The sequence below is a fragment of the Monodelphis domestica genome, chromosome 1 (genome assembly GCF_027887165.1).
Source record: "Monodelphis domestica isolate mMonDom1 chromosome 1, mMonDom1.pri, whole genome shotgun sequence".
Taxonomy (NCBI): Eukaryota; Metazoa; Chordata; class Mammalia; order Didelphimorphia; family Didelphidae; genus Monodelphis; species Monodelphis domestica.
The window spans coordinates 696,138,170-696,155,653 of NC_077227.1; the positions used below are offsets into that span (position 1 = coordinate 696,138,170).

Below are 17,484 nucleotides of genomic sequence, written 5' to 3' on the forward strand. Positions count from 1 at the left end.
CTGCAGCAAAGTAATACTGATGCAAAGGCAAAAGCCAAAGGTGTGACAGCCCAGAGCCCGCAGGTGGGACCATGTGAGGCACATTTAGAAACTGATTATAAAACCAACTTGGCTGAATCACGGGGCATGAAAGCAGAGATGGGAGCAGCTCCTGCTCATTTCAGATATATTTAGGGCCTGTGGTCCTCTCCAACATGCAGCATCTAAGAGGTGGCTCAGAAGTGGTTCTGAGAAAATAGAAACCCTCTTCAGTGGTGCCAGTTCTGCTTTTATGGGCCCTTTATCTAGATGTCCAAGTTTAGGTTTTATGACTTTCGTACTTATCCTAGAAATGTCAGAGGTAAAACTGTATGTTCCCAAGACAGGAAGGCTGCAGAGTGTGGTTACTGAAATCATCACAGAGTGTTCATGCCGCTCACACATGCTGCAGCCTCCTAAGATCGATGTCATCCTCACCCCCTGGCAGTCTCCTGAGCAATGGTGGCATCCAACTGCCAGCTCCATGCACTATCTTGTTGGGGATGCCCTCAGGGTCTTGGGGCTGGGGAGGAAGGGGGTGGTCTGTCTCCCACTGCCTCTCTGCTTGGTGGTGTTGGTCTCACAATTGCAAACAGCTATAACTCCCTCTATTCACTTTCAGTGGAGGATCTCACGACCACATCAAAGTATATTCAGACCTAGACGCCTTCCGGCAAGTGACTTCAGCATCTTCAGTGATGGTGGCACGCGCAGCCATGTGGAATCCATCCATCTTCAGGAAGGAGGGCCTGCAACCCTTGGAAAAGATCATGCAGGAATACATAAAATATGTAGGTCTCATCACTTGTCAGAACAGTCATAGAGATTCTAGAATTTTAGAGCTAGACGGAACCTTAGGAATTACTTTATCCAACTCATTTTATTTTATTTAAACCCTTTCTGTCTTAGTAACAACCCTATGACAGAAAGGCAAGGCCCAGGGTCACACAACCAGAAAGGGTCTGAGGTAGAATTTGAACCCAGGACCTCCTGACTCCAGACCTAATGCTCTACTCACTGAGTCACTTGGTTGTCCTTCAACTCATTCATTTTACAGAGAAGGAAATTGCTGGGGCCTAGGAAAACACAGCTTACATGGGTAGTGCTGGAGCTTTGGTCCTCTGCTGTACAGATTGCCTGCTTTTTCCATACCGTGTTTGTCTTCACCATGCCCCTCAATCCTGCTTCTGTCTGTGTGTGCGTCATACTTGTGATATAACAGCTGGTATTTATGTTGTGCTCAAAGCTTCCAGATTATTTTACATATACAATATTTCATCTGATCCTTATATCAACAACCTTGTGAGAGAAGTACCCTGGGCATGATTCCCATTTTACAGATTTAAAAAAAGTGAAAAGTTAAGTATCTTGCTTGGAATTACAATGTTTTTCTCCCCTTCACTAGGCTGCTTCTGCTTAAAGCTTTTTACTTTAAAATCTTTTTCATTGGGGCAGTTAGGTGGCTCAGTGGATCAAGAGCCAAGCCCGGAGTTAGGTGGACCATGGCCTCATATGTCCTAGCTCTGTGACCTTGGGCAAGTCACTTAATCTCCATTGCCCAGACCTTACTACTCTTCTGCCTTGCAACCAATACTTAGCAATGATTTTAAGACGGAAGATAAGGGTTTTCTTAAAAGAAAAAAAATCTTCCTTATTCAGGAGCATTATGTCCATTCACATCCTGCTCTGATGTTTTTTCACACATTGGAGTTTTTTCCTTTTCCTTTCCCTCATTGATTCCCCTGAAGTAGGGGAAATGCTACACATAAAGTCCTTACTGCTGCTTGCAGAACTGACCAACGATTCAGTTGTTTGCCTTTGGTAAAGGCTTGTGTTTTATCATTTTTTTTTCAAAGAAAGTATAACTTGTGCCTTTATGAAGGTAATAATCTTCAGTGGTGGAGAAAAAAGCAATGGTGTAATCGTGAATTTTTATAGGATACCTACAATGGGGATAAACTAGCAGACAAATGCCCCCAGATTGAAAGAACATAACCTAAGAGCCCCATCTTTGTGGAGTGAACAGAGAAGAGGAGCAAGGGTTGGAAAGAGTTAATGTAACAGCTGTTGTGGACAAAATCATCTCCATGGCAATATATCTTTGGGCTGTTCATCAAAACCATTTCTAAGAATCTGCTGCTTCATTCCCAGAATATTTTAAGCCCATGAGCCATGAAGGTGAGATTGGGAGTTAGCTATTCCTATGCCAGTTTCCCCTAGGGAGGAGGGTTTGAAGGAGCTGCCAGATGTAGTTATAAATAAATCCTTAATGACTAATAAATAGGTGAGGGGCAATGGGATAATACTAGAGCCTAGAAAATAAAAGATTGCCACAGTGTTGTTTCTGTATGATGTTTGTCCCACTGACAGAGGGATCGGTAACACAAGTAGGCCAAGTAATGGCATACTTACTGGCAGAGGGATGAATGATTCAGAGCCACCGAGAATCACTGTGATCTGCAGTCTGGAAGAGTCTAGAACAGACCCTCGTTCAGTGGAGGCCCATTACTGAAAGCTGTAGGGTGGCATAGCGTGTCCTCAAACAACAGAATTTATTTCTAAACCTGTTTTCCTTCTCTGTAAAATCAGTGATTGGGCCTGGGCTGAGTTCTAAGCTTTGACTCTCTGTGGTCATCATCCCCTTATGGCCAGTAGCTTTATGTCTTACAGAAGGGAAATGAGATCATAAGGGAGAAACCAAATGTAAATTGAACTTGTAAATTTGAAATGCATAAAATTGGGCAAAAAAGAGGCATTCTCTCTCAAACTTTTTGGTTAGCCTATTAATTGACTCCCCGGTTCTCTTCCAGTGGGCATGTTACCACATAGGAAAGAAACAGCTGACTTGTTTGAGCAAAGCTCCTCTTAGCCTGCCAGGTGTTGCCTGTCGAAAACAATCTAAAAGAATGATCATTGGTGGCCTTGAGGCCAGCCTCCCTGGCTGGCTGCTTTACACCCACTCCCAATCTCTGAGCCCGTAACGGCATCTTTACAGTTGCCGAAGATGCTGAGATAGAGATGGATACACTTGGAACAGGGCAGAATGTGCTTTCACTCTAAATAGAAAAAGCACAGGTTGTTGGGGTGAAACCACAAAAGAACTGATGAAGCAGCCAGAGGAAGTGGAATAAGACTGGGCAGAGCTCTGCACAGTTACACAACTTGTCTTCTCTCTCCTTTCCCCACCCCTGAATGAGTATTTGCCGTGAAGGACTTTGGCATCAGAAATGTTCTCTATACAGGGCAGGAAAATCAGAGATGGCTGGCTCTTCATTTGGGGGTGCAGGACACCTCTCTGACAGTAGCAGTCACATTGCCCTGCAAACTCAAGAGCGCAGGAAAATCAGAGATGGCTGGCTCTTCATTTGGGGGTGCAGGACACCTCTCTGACAGTAGCAGTCACATTGCCCTGCAAACTCAAGAGCGCAGGAAAATCAGAGATGGCTGGCTCTTCATTTGGGGGTGCAGGGAGGGCCAGTGAAGGGACCACTGAGTTTGAAGTCAGTTTAAACCCTACCTCTGTCACTCACCGCCTTGACAGGTCACATCTGTTAACTCAGGCTCAGTTTCCTCCTATGTAAAATTAGAGATTTAATGACCCGGCCCCTTCCAGCATGTGGTTCTGTACGCTAGCACGTCTGGTGGCAGGGAGCCCCGTGGGCCCTCCTGGTGACTAGGGCCCCAGCAGGGGCTTCCCCAAGAGACAGGAGCTCTGAGTTCCACCCCTTCACTCTGAAGGACCCAGAGCCCACTGGGCCTCTGCCATCCTGAGGGCTCCCTCCCTGTCCAAGGAGGCACGAACTGTAATACTCACTTGTCCTCTGTGAAGCATCCTCCCAGTGAGGGACCAAGGAGAAGAAATGGGATTGTGAGGGCTCTTCCCCGCGTGTCCTGCTTCTCACGGCTCACTTAGAAAGACCATATACTCTGTTTAAGATACAGTTTTTTTCTGAGGCATTGAACACTCTGTCCTGCCCCCAAGTGGAGCCAGGTGCATGGATTCCTCCGAAAACTCTCCTCGAGGGGCAGCACAAGACAGCAGAGACGGTGCTGCTGCACTTGGGGTCAGAAACCAGGGGGCGAGTCCTGCCTTTGTCACAGACTAGCCGGGTGAACTGGAGCAAGTCAAAATTATCCTAAAGCACTCACTCTAGAAAACTTAAATGCCATGCAAATATGAATTATCGTTATGGTTACAACCCACAGTGTACCAAGGAAGTTGATCTCTTGGCACCATTTCAAGAGAAGTCCCCCAACCTCACTGTCCAGTCAGGAACCATAGGGTTATGGGTCTGTACTGGGAAGGGCTTCAGAGGGCATCTGGCCCAACCCTCTCATTCTACAGATAGGGAAACCAGGAGGGTTCAGTGACTTGCCCACGGTCACTCAAGTGAGTGCCAGAGACAGGATTGGAACCCAGGGCCTCTGACTTCAACGCTTTGCGTGTCTCATGAAGGGTCCTAAAAGAGGGTTAGGGTCCTTTTCCTCCCTTACTCTTCCCGTGACCTCTACCCTGCACTGACCCATCTTTGGCCCCTAAGTCTTGTTCTTTCTTTCCTTTGCCTTCCAGGCGGTGAGATATGACAACCACTACACCAATACCAAGTATTGCTTGTGTCAGATGCTGAGGGAACAGCTAGAAACTCCCCAAGGAAAGAAGCTGCATGCCGCCCAGTCTGCCCAGGAAATTTGGTGTGTATGGGAGCCAGCAAGAGGGACTGCCTGGGGAATGAGGCCCTAGACCAGGCCCAGGCCTAGAGATGACCAGATGGCAATTCAGCCCTTTCCTTCAGGGGCCTTGTTGAACATCCACCATCCTCAGTCAGTCAGTCAATCAGTAATTTTTGATTGAGCACTAACTCTGTACTCTGTACTGTAGGAATGCAAAGACAAAGCCCAAAACAATCGCAACTCCCAAAGAATTTCCTCATCCCCTGGAGGGGGCCAGGAAGGAAACCTCTAAATTGCCAGTGAGACCCTAAGGAGCTTCCCTGGACCACCAGGAGCTCTGCCCTTTGTGTATCCTAAGAGCACGCTTCCATCTCTGTAAAAAGTGATTATTTTATTGCCAGGAACTCCTAGACCTGAAGTGGTAAATTTCTGATGGTTTCTCAACTGCTGAGAGAAAATCCAAAGTATAAAATCTAGTCCTAGCCCTTGAAGAGATTATGATCTCCCCATGAGGCAGCTGGGACCCAGATTCAAAGCTGAAATGGTACATGAACATGTGCCAAAATGAAATGAGAGGTCTCTATAATTGTAAGTGTTAGCCAGGTTCTAATGAGGGAGATAGGACACAATTAACCAGTCTCAGTATGAAGGGACTTAGAGAGGCAGCTGAGTGGATTCGGTAGATTGAGAGTCAGGCCTAGAGATGGGAGGTCCTAGGTTCAAATTTTGTTTCCTAGCTGTGTGACCCTGGGCAAGTCCCCCTATTGCCTAGCCCTTGCTGCTCTTGTGCCTTGGAAAATATACAGTGTTGCATCTAAGATGAACAGTAAGGTTTAAAAAATAAAAGATAAAATTAAAAAGAATAGTAATAATAAGATAAAATAAAAAGAAGGGACTTAGTTCAGTGTCCTTCCAGGCCAATCTACACATAACTAAGAATCCCTTGATTGTCCAGCCTTCCCTTGAACCCTGTACTCGAAGTGTGGCCTCTCTCAGGGCAGCTTACCAAGGGCTTTATAACCCGATTCCTTGAAGCCATGTTTTTTTTTTTTTTTATGCAGCTTGAGATGGCATTAGCTTTTTTGGCTGCCACATCACACTGCTGACTTATCCATAAATCCTCCAGATCTTTTTTCAGACACATTGCTTTCTGTATTTCAGAAGGAAAATAAGGTCATAGGGGAGAAACCAAATGTAAGTTACTATATGGATTTGAAAACACAAAACTGGGTAAAAAAAAAACAGATGTTCTCTCAATCTTTTTTGGTTAGCCTATTAGAGACTCCCTGCATTCTCTTCCAGTAAGCCTGTTATCACATAGGAAAGAAATGGCTGACTTGTTTGAGCAAAACTCCTCTTCGCCTGCCAAGTGTGGCCTGTAGAAAACAAGCTAAAAGAATGATCATTGTTGGCCTTGTAGACCAGCTCTCTGCCATCATGTACTGGCAAAACTGGGTTTTTAAATTCATGCAAATCTTTATATTTATCCTTACCCAAATGTTATTACATTTAACCCAGAACCTGCCTGTCAAGATCTTTTTGGATCCTGCCTCTGGCATTCAAGGCATCATCTTCAAATTTGATGACTTTGCCAATCTAAAAACTGTGCCTTTATCAAAGTGATTGATAAAGCATGTTGAGCCAGAGGTGTTAAACTTATTCCACAACCCGCCAGAGTGCTGCCTGACACATATCAAAATATAATTGAGGGGCACCTCTGTGGCTCAGTGGATAGGGTGCCAGGCTTGGAGATGGAAGGTACTGGATTCAAATGTGTCCTCAGACATTTCCCAACTGTGTAACCCTGGGCAAGCCACTTAAGCCCATTGGCCAAGCTTTTGCTCTTCTTTCTTAGAGTTGTTACTAAGAGAGAAAATAAAAAGGTTTGAAAAAATAAAAACTTTTTAAAATATAGCCATCCCTGATCTCTTACAACTGAAAGTATTCTCTAGATCTCATAGAGCACTTTGAATCTCCCCTTTTCCCTTTCACATTCTTCCTTTTCATTGCATGTGTTGGAGTGGATGTAATGTCTTCCTTATTAAATTATAAGGAAGTGATATATAGGAAGTGATATATTTGGAAATGAAGCAATAAAAATGTCTATTTTTTTTAATGTAAGAGAATGTTGGGAGGTAAGGTTGGAGAAGAAAATTATGCAAGATGGTGCCACTGATTGTTTTAGTAGTGATTGTATCTCCTTCAAAAAAAAAAAGCCTGAAAGTGCCAATCTAGGTAGAGCTCTGTTCTAGACTGGGGGAAGATAGAGAGTTTAGATGAGGCATAGTACCTGCCCTTGGGAAGTTTACAGTGTTACAGGAGAGAAATATAACACTCAAACAGATAATGTAATTCAACATTATATAACAAGTACATTAAAGAGATACAAAAGAAAGAGTTGTGGGAGGCCTGAGTGGGAAGGTCTCTACCAACCAAAGGGATCAGAGAAGACTTCCTGGAGGACATAGCATTTGAATTGGACTTCAAAGGCCAGAAAAAAATAGACAGCAGGGTTTCCCTTATGCCAGAAATTAGTATTGTTTAGTCATCTTGAATCTTTAGGTCATTTCTGGCCAGAATAGATGAGAAGGAGCATTCTTTATATCTCTGAGTCTGTCTTTTGGGGGCAGGTGATAGTTGGGTGAGTGACTTTATTGGCTCTGAAGGTGGATTCTTTGGTGGAAAGGTGAGGATGCATTTGTCCTGAAGGTTAGGCCCAGGCATTCATTGGACACAAGGAGGTGAACTGTGGGAAAGGCCAAAATTGTTACTTGATGTGAGGTTTCTTACTGAGTATCGAAGGTCTCTCTCCTCCATCTTTGGTCCAGCAGAGCAAGAGACACACTCACTGCCTTTACAAAGAAATAGTTGACTAAGAAGCAGCCTAGCTGATGTTATCTATCTCCTTTATGTACTTATAGAGCCTACTACATCAGGATTGATTGAACGATCCAAAGCCTCTGGCTTGGACATAATTAAGCCCCTTCATACCCTAACAGCTCCAAGACAGCAAGTGGGTACCTCCTAATTGGGCCCTAACTGGCCAACAGTTGCCAAGTGGTAGATTTCCAAGGGATCACAGTGCCTCCTGATGGTGGTGATAAACCATTGCATCCAATTCAAATCAGTACTAGTCTAGGATATTTGGTTCTTAACAGGAACTTTGTGAGCAGAGGAAACTGGTGAGATATTGCATGTGGTAATGGGAGTGTAGCCTGGTAGAGTCAGGAGAATGAAAGGTGCAGAAGGCAGGCCATAAGCAGGTTTAGGAAGAAGGAGGTGCCCTGTTTTTCTAGTTCCTGCTGGGAGTCAGCCATGCTCTGGCTTACTAAGAAGATTCTGGTGTCTTCCACAGTGAAGCCTTTGAATTGGGAAGCTTCTATGAGAAGATAACTGCAGAGTTGGCAGCCAAAGGAGCCACACTCCAAAACAAAGCTCAGGAGGAAGATGACCAGGCTGGAGACACTGATGTCATCAGAATGGCGGTTAAGTTTGACAAGTAAGCTCTAAGCTCCTAGGAGGGAAGGCACTCAAGAAGAGACAACAAAAGTCACCTAAAGATGACAGGGAATAAAAACTGTAGGCTGGAGTCAGGTGATTTGGTTTCAGATCCTTCCTCGGACACTAACTAGCTATAGAATCATGAACAAGTTCTTATCCTATCAGAGCTTCTGTTTCCTCATCTGGAAAATGTCAATAATGATTATTGTACTACCATTTGGCCAATTGTTGTTCCGTTACTGTTAGAAACCCCTTCATTGTATAAATGAGGAAGCTACTCCAGCCTTTGTTGATGGCTTAGGGCCAATCCCTGATTCATCCTCTTTTCTAACCCCTGTGGAAACAACTTTGACTTTCTGGGATCTCTCAAGGTGTTTGTGTGGAGTTGTATGACCACTACAGGAGTTCTGAGTTCAGAAGGGAAGTTTTCCTTGGCTTACATTATTAAGCCCCCAAAGGAAACCCATGCATTTCTTGATGAGTGTTTTATTTTGGAATTTAAGATTTTATTATAGACATACCTATCCCGAGAAGGTACATCTTTTTGCAAACAGAAGCCTTTTTTTCTGGTAAGAAGTTCCATGAGAGCCTATGATGCTCTTCCTCCCCTGTTATCTGCTGCCTACAGGCATCCATCTCTTTGTTTAGGGATCAGAAAGGGGCATTATGCAGTATGAGAACAGCATATTGCTCACTAAATCCAAGAATCTGTCTTCCCCCACTCTCCTTTCTTCACTGCCTCTTTTTGCTGGAGGAGTCTCTGTGACAGAGAACTTAGATTCAGGCCAATGCTATGTTCCTCCTCCTTCCCTGTATCCCCATTCCCATGCTGCCTGTGTTCTGGGGTCTTTCCCAGAGCCTCAGCCCTTTCCGAGACCTTCTGTTTTCCTGATTTGTTAGACGAATGTTATGACAGCTGCACAGGCTGCCTGGGATGCTCCTGCTGATTTTCCCCTATGAGTCTTTTTTTGCTTTGAATCATGAATTTTATCTCTGCATGTGATTCTCTATCCTCTGTGAGCTGGGATCTATCCCTCCCCCCAACCCCTGAGGGAAGCTCTGATGTTTGCAGTCTTCATCCCATAGGCAACTTCAGTGACAAGGGGCAAGGGGACATTCCTTTCCTTGTGTAGAGAGAAGGCTGTCAGGTGACAAGGGGACAGCAGTTAACCAGAGTGGTATAATCAGACCTTCCAGCTGATGTAGCAAGACGAGCAAGTAACAATAGGTCGTCACATCCCAGATGCTTTCATTCCTCTTCTCACACAGATTTTAAACTTCTCACATCTGTAAGGGTAATTTTCCAGCCTCCAATGCTCGAGTTTGGGTCTTGTTGTCCAGGGAGTGCTAACTCTTCCCACTCTTCCTCTTTCTGAACCAGAACATGCTGCTGATCTCAGTGAATAGAAGCTTTGTCATCATGATGCATGGTTTGGCTTGCTCTTCTGGGGAGATGGAGTGGTTCCTTTTGGACTGATGTCACTCCTCAGTAGATAAGTGGGCATTAGGGTTTAGACCTGGGAGTAGCCTTTGAGATGATCTACCCCAACTCTTCAGGAAAGTAGAGACCAAAGAAAGAAAGGTCACATAATATTAAGTAGCACAGTGGGTGTCAAACCCAGGTCCCTTGACTTCAAAGCTAGCGCTTTTTGTGCTTCCACAGAGGTGAGGCTTGGGGAATTGTTTCAGAAGATCCTAGCCTCTCAGTAGATCTGTGAGAGATCAGCATTGCAGTAAGAGCTCCTCTAATAATGTAGCACCATTCCCACAGTTCAGTCACGTCCTCTCAGTCATTCCCTCAACCCCAATCCCTGAGAACCAAACATTCAGCATCCACAAGTATAACTAAGGGAGAGTAGAGCACCCTGGTGCCACCTTCCAGGAAAACTTAACAGCATCCCATTGGAGTGTATGGTTTTATCTCACTTGCACCCAGCAGGAAAGCAAATGAAATGAGATCTGATTAACAATCCTTTCCCTTTTTCTCTTTCTATCTTTCTCCATAAGTGGACTATTTTGACTTCTTTTCTCTTTCAGAAGACAATACCCACCCCAGATCACACCCAAGATGTGCCTGCTGGAATGGTGCCGAAAGGAGAAGTTAGCCCAACCAGTGTATGAAACGGTGAGTTGGTGGTAGTGGGAGTTCATTCTGCTGTTCTTGCTGACCTATTCCCTTGGCCTTCAAGGGAAAATCTATTTCATAACTGTTCCAGTGAGTTGGGAGAGGCCTATTTGGAGTAGCATATTAGCCCCAAATTAGCTCAGAATAACCCTTAGATGGTCTTTTGGTGGGGATGGGTAGAAGTCATGCTGGTTCCCATCTTAGCCTGCCACTAACAGGAGCTTCCTGGAGTGCACTCACACCAAATCACCAGAGACCCAGTCCACTATGTCTGTAACTGAGTAGGGGCCTTCTAGAGACCCCACCCCATCACAGGGCCAGGAGAGTGATGATGCCCTGCTATAATGTGTGTTTTGCTCATTTGATGAAAACAGATTAATTTAAAAGTTAATGTTTGAATTGGAAGCAGTTGTCCAATATCATAGTTGTTTCTTAGGTGATGATATAGTTAGGCTAATTCAGAGTTGGTTGACCAAATCTAAAGAATTAATATGCCAACTTAGAAGGAGATTTCTAGTGGACTGTTGTAGGGATCTCTCCTTAGTCTCTTACCATTCAACATTTTTATCAATGACTCGCAAGGTTAAAGACATACATGAAGTGATCACAAGTGGATAGATGAAGCCAAAAAGGACAGCCAATGCCGTGGATGACAGAGTCAGGAGTCCAAAAGATCTTTATGAGATAAGCTAAAGCAGTAGACGAAATCAAATAAGACAAGACTGGGTAAGAACAAATGTCATATACTTGGCTTCGGGAAATCAGCTGCCCAGAAAAGGTGGGGAAGAGGTGTAGCTAGGCAACCATTTATGTAAGAAAGTTTTGGGAAATGTAGTATATGGCAACATTAGTATGATTCATCAGTGAGATAACACAGCCAAGAATATTACCATGTTCTGGGGCTGCCTTAACAGAGGCCCACTGTGCATGGTGAGGAGGGAATCAGTGTAGTCTTCCCTAGGCAGACCAGATTGAGCAGAAGGTACAAAGAGACAAATTTAGGCTTGAAGAAAAGACAAACGTCTTCATAGACACTGTCCAAAATGAAATGGGCTTCATCAAGAGGTGGTGAGTCTCCCTACTATAAGCCCCCTAAGCATAGATTAGGTGATTATTTGTCAGGTAGGTTGTAGTAGAATCTCTATTATAGATATTAATTAGGCTAAATGGTCCCCAAAGTCCTTTCTTTTCAATTAATTTTTGAGAGAATGATGGTACCTAGGACAGTACTAAAGAAGTTTGGGAGAAGGCTTCAGGGGAAAGATAATGAGTGTTCTTTTGGACACATCAGTTTTGAGATGTCTATAGCACATCTGGTTAAGATGTCCAAAAGGCAGTTGGTGAAACATGACTGGAAATAAAGAGACTGAGGCTGGATATGCAGATTTAAGAATCATCTTCACAGAACTAATAATCAAACCCACATGACCTTTTGAGAATACCAGATGAGATAGAATAGAGCAGTGATGTCAAACTCAAATAGAAACTGAGGTTGCTAATCCATACCTAAGGATCCCTGCAGGCCATGTAGTGACTTAGTCTTTAAATGAAATATTATCTGTGTTTTATTGTATTTTTATTCATTTATCTTTGGTATTTTCCAGTTACATTTTCATTGGGTTAAGGTTGCATGTTTAACACTTCTGCTATAGAATGAAAGGAAGAAAGAGTACCCTGGATAAAGGCTTGAGGGAACACCCATGGTTAATGGGCATGTATGGATGAAGAACCAGCAAAAGAATGGTTAGACAGCTAGGAAAGAACCAAGAGAGTAGTGTCACAGAAATCTAGAGAGAAGAGTCAGGAGAAAAACATTGTCAACAGTGCCTAATGCTACAGAAGTCAGAAAGGATGAAGGCTGAAATGGCTGTTAGATTTGGCAATTAAGAATTAGTGAATAAATTCTTTCTATAATACAAATATAATCTTGATACCTAAACTTGTGTTATTGTTATTCAGTTGCTTCAGTTGTGTCCAACTCTTCATAACTCTGTTTGGAGTTTTCTTTGCAAAAGGACTGGAGTGGTTTGCCATTTCCTTCTCTAGCTCATTTGACTGATGAGTAAACTGAGGCAGACAAGGTTAAGTGACTTGCCCAGGGTCACCAAGTTAGTAAGTGTCAGAAGCCGGATTTGAACTCAGTGGAATAGTATAGTAGGAAATAGTTTATCAGGAAAAGAAATCTTCCTGACTTGAGGCCCTGTACTCTATCCACTATGCCACCTGGCTGCCCCTGATACCTAAACTAGAGAGAGTTAAAACAGAAAGAAAACTATAGACCAATATCTCTAATTAATATTGATGTTAAAATTTTAGCAAGAACACTACAGCAACATATCACAAAAATTATATGCAATGACCAGGCTGGATTAATACCAAAAATGCATGGCTAGTTCCATATAAAGAAACCTATAAACAAAATTGACCGTGTGAATAATAAGCAAAAGTCAACAGAGGCAAGAAAAGCTTTTGACACGACACAACCCCCATTCCTATCAAAAATGTTAGAAAATATGGGAATAATTACAGATCCCTTCTTTCTATGATACTAAGAGCCAGCATTCTCTGTAATGGGGATAAACTAGAGGTCTTTCCAGAAAGAATGTCCATCATCTCCATTATTTGTCAGCAGAGTGCTTAGAGATGCTAGCTAACTATAACAATGAGATAAAAAATTGAGGGAAAAGCAAAAGAAGAGAGGCAACAAAACTATCACTTTTTGTAGTGGATATAATGGCCAATTAGGCAATCCTAGAGGGTCAACTAAAAAAAAGCCAATGAAAATAAACCCATGTAAATAATTGGCATTTCTATATGTTACCAACAAAATCCATTAGTAAGAGAAATTCCTTTTAAAATAATTACAGAAAGCATAAAATAATTGCTGAAACACATAGGAATTAGGTGAACACAATGTCAAAAAAGCTATGGTAACTTAACCACTGTCTACCTCAGTTTCCTCAAATATAAAGTGGGGATAATAATACCTTCTTCCAGGGATGTAATAATAATTTAATATTTGTGAAGCACTTAACAAACCCTAAGTCCTATAGAAATGCTAGCCATTTTTATTGTTGGTGGAAACATTCCAAGAGGGAATCTCCAGAAGGACCTAGAACACAAGGGTCATTTCCCCCAGGCAGGCAATCCCCTGTGGTCCCTGTGTCCCACTGGTACTCTCTCCCCCATCTAGATTCAGAGACCAGTAGACCGTTTGTTCTGCTCTGTTGTCACTGTTTCGGAGCGCAAGTATCGCTCGGCACTGTGGTAAGTAGCAAGATCTCGATTTCTCTGACGTCCTGCCCCTCAGGACGTTTGGGCAGAGAATGAAGAAAGGGTAGGAGAGAACAGAAAGGATACTTGGATTCCCAGGTGCCATCTCTTCTCACTGATTCAGTAGTTGACCATGATCCTTGACCTCTCTGAGCCTTGATATCCTGATCTGTAGACTTGGGATAATACCCCTCATCAGCCCAAGGAAGGCAGGGGGTCAGTTGGCCCTCACTGGTCACTCCTTCTCTGGTCCAGTCAATACTCGGCCTCTATATGATTAATACCTAAGATAGCTGGAATCTCCAGCCATCACCAAGTAATGTTTCTAATGCCCATACTTCTTCCTGTACCTCAAAGGGAATAACATTAATTTGTTTCTATTCAGCAAATATTGAATAAGCACCCACTCTATGCTGGGCACTTTGCTAGGTTCTGGGGGTACAAAGGCAACATGGTGCCCATGTTCCACTGGAGAAATAGCTTGTGCCCAGAGAAGAAAGTAGAGGAATGGTTTTTTGGTTGTCACCTCAGAGGTGAGCAGTGCAGAGAGCAGCCAGTGTGGATGCACCTCCCAGAAGCAGAGAAGTCATTGAGACCCCCAGAATCATAGCTGATGTGTGTCAGAGGCAGGATGTAAACTCAGTCCAAGAGCAGCTCCCTATCCACTCTGCCACAAGTCTCCTAAGTGTGGACCCCATGTATGGACTGTCCTTGCCAATAATCTCTTGTCAGAGGCTTTCCATGGCTTATTGGGGGAAGTGACAAAGTGACATGGGGACCATTAGCTGACAGGAGCTCCTTGGGAACCCTAAAGGAATATCTTCTGTAGTATCTGGGGCCCCATAGGGAAGAGTCCTTAAAAGCCAGGCTGCTTCAGCTCAGGTAGGCTTTGCCCCTTTTGGGTCTCTTGCCTCACCCCCTGGCACTGTGTGTGTGCCTGGTTGTCTCCTAGGGACAAGTCCAAGAAGCTGGCTGAGCAAGCTGCAGCCATCGTCTGCCTGAGGAGCCTGGGGCTCCCTGAGGGAAAGCTCGGGGATGAGGACCCTCAGAGCCCCCTTCTGCACAAGCGCAAGGTGGAAGAGAGGGGACTTTGGAGAGACCAAGAGAATGAGGAGACCCTTCCTGGAGGAGCCCCTCACAAAAAGCCCCATCTGACCTTGGGCACCAGCAGCAGCAGCTGTGGCACTCCTGACGGACCGTGACACTCCTTTGTGCCCCTGTGGGATCCCTATTGTCCCCCGGGATCCCTCTGGACTGAAGAGTGCTGGTGGGAAGCCCAGTGCCTTCTGCAAGGAGTGGGGCTTGGGATGGGGCCAGGGTGGAGCCGTGCTGGAAGCAGACTCAGATCGTTGTCTTGGTAGCTCTGAGTTGTGGATGTCTGGCGTTCTCTTCCCTGAACCAGGTCTGGACAGCACCTGAGGAAGAGGTAAACAGGCCTTCAGGATAGGTATCAGCCAGTGACCAAAGAACTGAGGCTAGCCCTGGCCTTAAGGTGGGCTGAGGGGTGGGGGGTGTACATGGAGTGATGTGGTGTGAGGTGGGTGACCTCATGGAGGGAACCTGGGAGATCTTGGGCCTTGGGGGCCCTGATGAGGTCTGAGGCTGGGAGTGTGGGGGGCTGGAGAAGACGCTGAGGAAGTGTTGCCCAGAGGTCTTGGGGTCCTTTTTCTCCTGTGGCACAAGTTGCTCCAGATAGCCTTGGCCCAGGCCAGCTTGTCCCAGCCCCATCTCACATAGATTGTGTGTTTTACCCAGTAAAGATGGCCCTCTCTCCCCTTGAGCATCTCAGCCTTCCCTGAGGCTATTAGAGGGCCTCCCATCCCTGTCACTAGCAGGTCTTCCTGAACAATGAAGGGCAAACACGGAGTTGTCTTCCCCGCCCCCTCCTTCATATTCTGGTGGGAGAGGGCCAGCAGAGCCCATCTGAGTTTCCTCCTTTCTTCCCCCTCACCACATCCACCCCGATGCCTCTGCTCTATCTCCCAACAAAGACAGTTGGAGTAAATGAAGCAGTGTCTCCTTGAGGAAGTTTTCTCCATCCTGTGGTTGCTGTTGCCCTCCAACCCTCTTTGTTACTAGAGATTGGGAGACCCTGGGAACAAATGGAGAGGGTTCTGAACCCTCTTGACTCAAACTGATGGTCAGAGCCTGGACAGTCAGTCACTGAAGCACACAGAACTCTAAGTCTTGACTCTGAGGGGCCCAAGCACCTTCCTGCTGATGTTGGAACGATTGGGAACTCACAGCTGGAGCACTGATTGGGGGCCCTCTTACTTGCCTCTGTGCAGTCTCTTCCTCATAGATCCCAGATCCTTTCATTGAAGAATGTCATTTGGGTGGCTTGGGTGTCAAGGAGGAGAAATTAAAAGGGTTAAGCAATCTTGTATGTCTGCTCTCCTGTCTGCATAGTTAGAGGGAACAGGATCCAAAGGTCCACTTTACTGATGCACTCAAGGTAAGAACAATAGCTTGTAACATGAAGGTTAAAACCACTGGAGACTTGAGAAGAGGCTTTTGAGAACCCTTAGGATACAATTGAAAGGAACTGTGGGTTGGGTCCTTCTTGAGACACTTGATGTTTGTATGATTGTGAAAGTCATCCTCACAGCCAGCTGAAAGGAGGATGAAGTTTCACAGTCTCAAAGCAAGTACTTTGTAAACTCTAAAGCACTATAGAAATAAGAGCTGACAAAGGAGAGATTAGCAAAATGAAAAACAAGCCCATTGAACTAATAAAACTGAGCTGGTTTAAAAAAACAACAGTGAAATCGATAAGCCAGTGGCTAATTAGATTTTTAAAAAATCAAAAATAATAAGATCAAAAATGAAAAGGACAAATTCAAAAGCAATAAAGAAAATAAAAGCAATTATTGAGCTATTTTGACCATCTGCCAATATAGCTAAACAAAATGGGTGAATATTTGCAAAAATATAAATAGGCCAGATTAACAGAAGAAGAAATAGAATGTTTAAATAACCCTCTTAGAAAAAAGAAAATCAACAAGCCATAAATTAATTCCCTAAGGAAAAATAAGCTCCAAGATCACCTGGATTTACAAGCAGATTCTACCAAGTTGTTTAGAAAACAGTTAGCAGGGGGGCAGCTAGGTAATAGAGTAGATGAAATGCCAGACCTAAAGGAGGACTTGGGTTCAAATGTAGCCTCAGACTTACTAGCTAACTAGCTAGCTAGCCCCGGGCCAGTCACTTAACCTTAATAACTTAGCTCTTTTCTGGCATTGAGTGAAATTTAGTATTGATCTAGACAGAAGGTAAAGGTTTTAAGTTATGTTTTTAAGTGGGAAAAGATTTGGTCTTGAAACCTAAACCAGGGAGATTCAAACAAGAAATAAAACTAGAACAATTTCCCTAATGAAAATGCAAAATGTTAATAAGATATAAAATCATACCATTATATCACAAAGATTATATGTGGCCACCAGGTTGGATTTATACTTGGAATACAGGATTGATTCATTATTAGAACTACAAACATAACTGGGCATATTAATAATAAAAATAGTATGACTTTCAATAGATGACGAAAACTCAACAAAATATAAACCAGTTGTATTGTTTCCCTATTGGCTTGGCACTTGTTCTGCTAAAAGAAAAAACACCGAAGAGGATGCTATAAAGAAACATCCCCTGTATGTCTGGTTTTTGTTTCAGACCAGAAGAATGCAGGGTTGGTTCTCCTGAGTAGAGTGGGCTTTGGGGGCCTTGGTTTAGTTGGGGCTAATGGGCCTCTTCCATCAGTTGCTGCCTGGGGTTTTAGAGAACTCTGTGGGTATTGATAATGGACCTGTGGTCCATTGGTCAATGGACTAGGATTAAGTAAACAAATGAGAAACCTGGGGAAATCCTGCTCACATGGAACTGAATGGAAAGGGGTA

General features: G+C 44.1%; 1 protein-coding gene across 8 annotated transcripts in view; it reads left to right on the forward strand.

The window, feature by feature from the left end:
- DUS2 (dihydrouridine synthase 2) overlaps positions 1-15,967 on the forward strand; it is a 72,071-nt gene extending 56,104 nt beyond the window's left edge. For 4 of the 8 annotated variants that reach the window (XM_001373860.4, XM_056809988.1, XM_056810007.1 and 1 more), the window contains 6 exons: positions 641-809; positions 4,589-4,710; positions 8,045-8,188; positions 10,228-10,315; positions 13,509-13,582; positions 14,541-15,967. In XM_001373860.4, coding sequence (XP_001373897.2) covers positions 641-809; positions 4,589-4,710; positions 8,045-8,188; positions 10,228-10,315; positions 13,509-13,582; positions 14,541-14,790 — 847 coding nt within the window. In that variant the 3' untranslated portion in view covers positions 14,791-15,967. Of the gene's footprint in view, positions 1-640; positions 810-4,588; positions 4,711-8,044; positions 8,189-10,227; positions 10,316-10,897; positions 12,241-13,508; positions 13,583-14,540 lie in introns of those variants that run through there. The other 4 variants (XR_008914839.1, XR_008914840.1, XR_459484.3 and 1 more) reach the window with 4 other exon arrangements.
- The last annotated feature ends 1,517 nt before the right edge of the window (positions 15,968-17,484 follow it).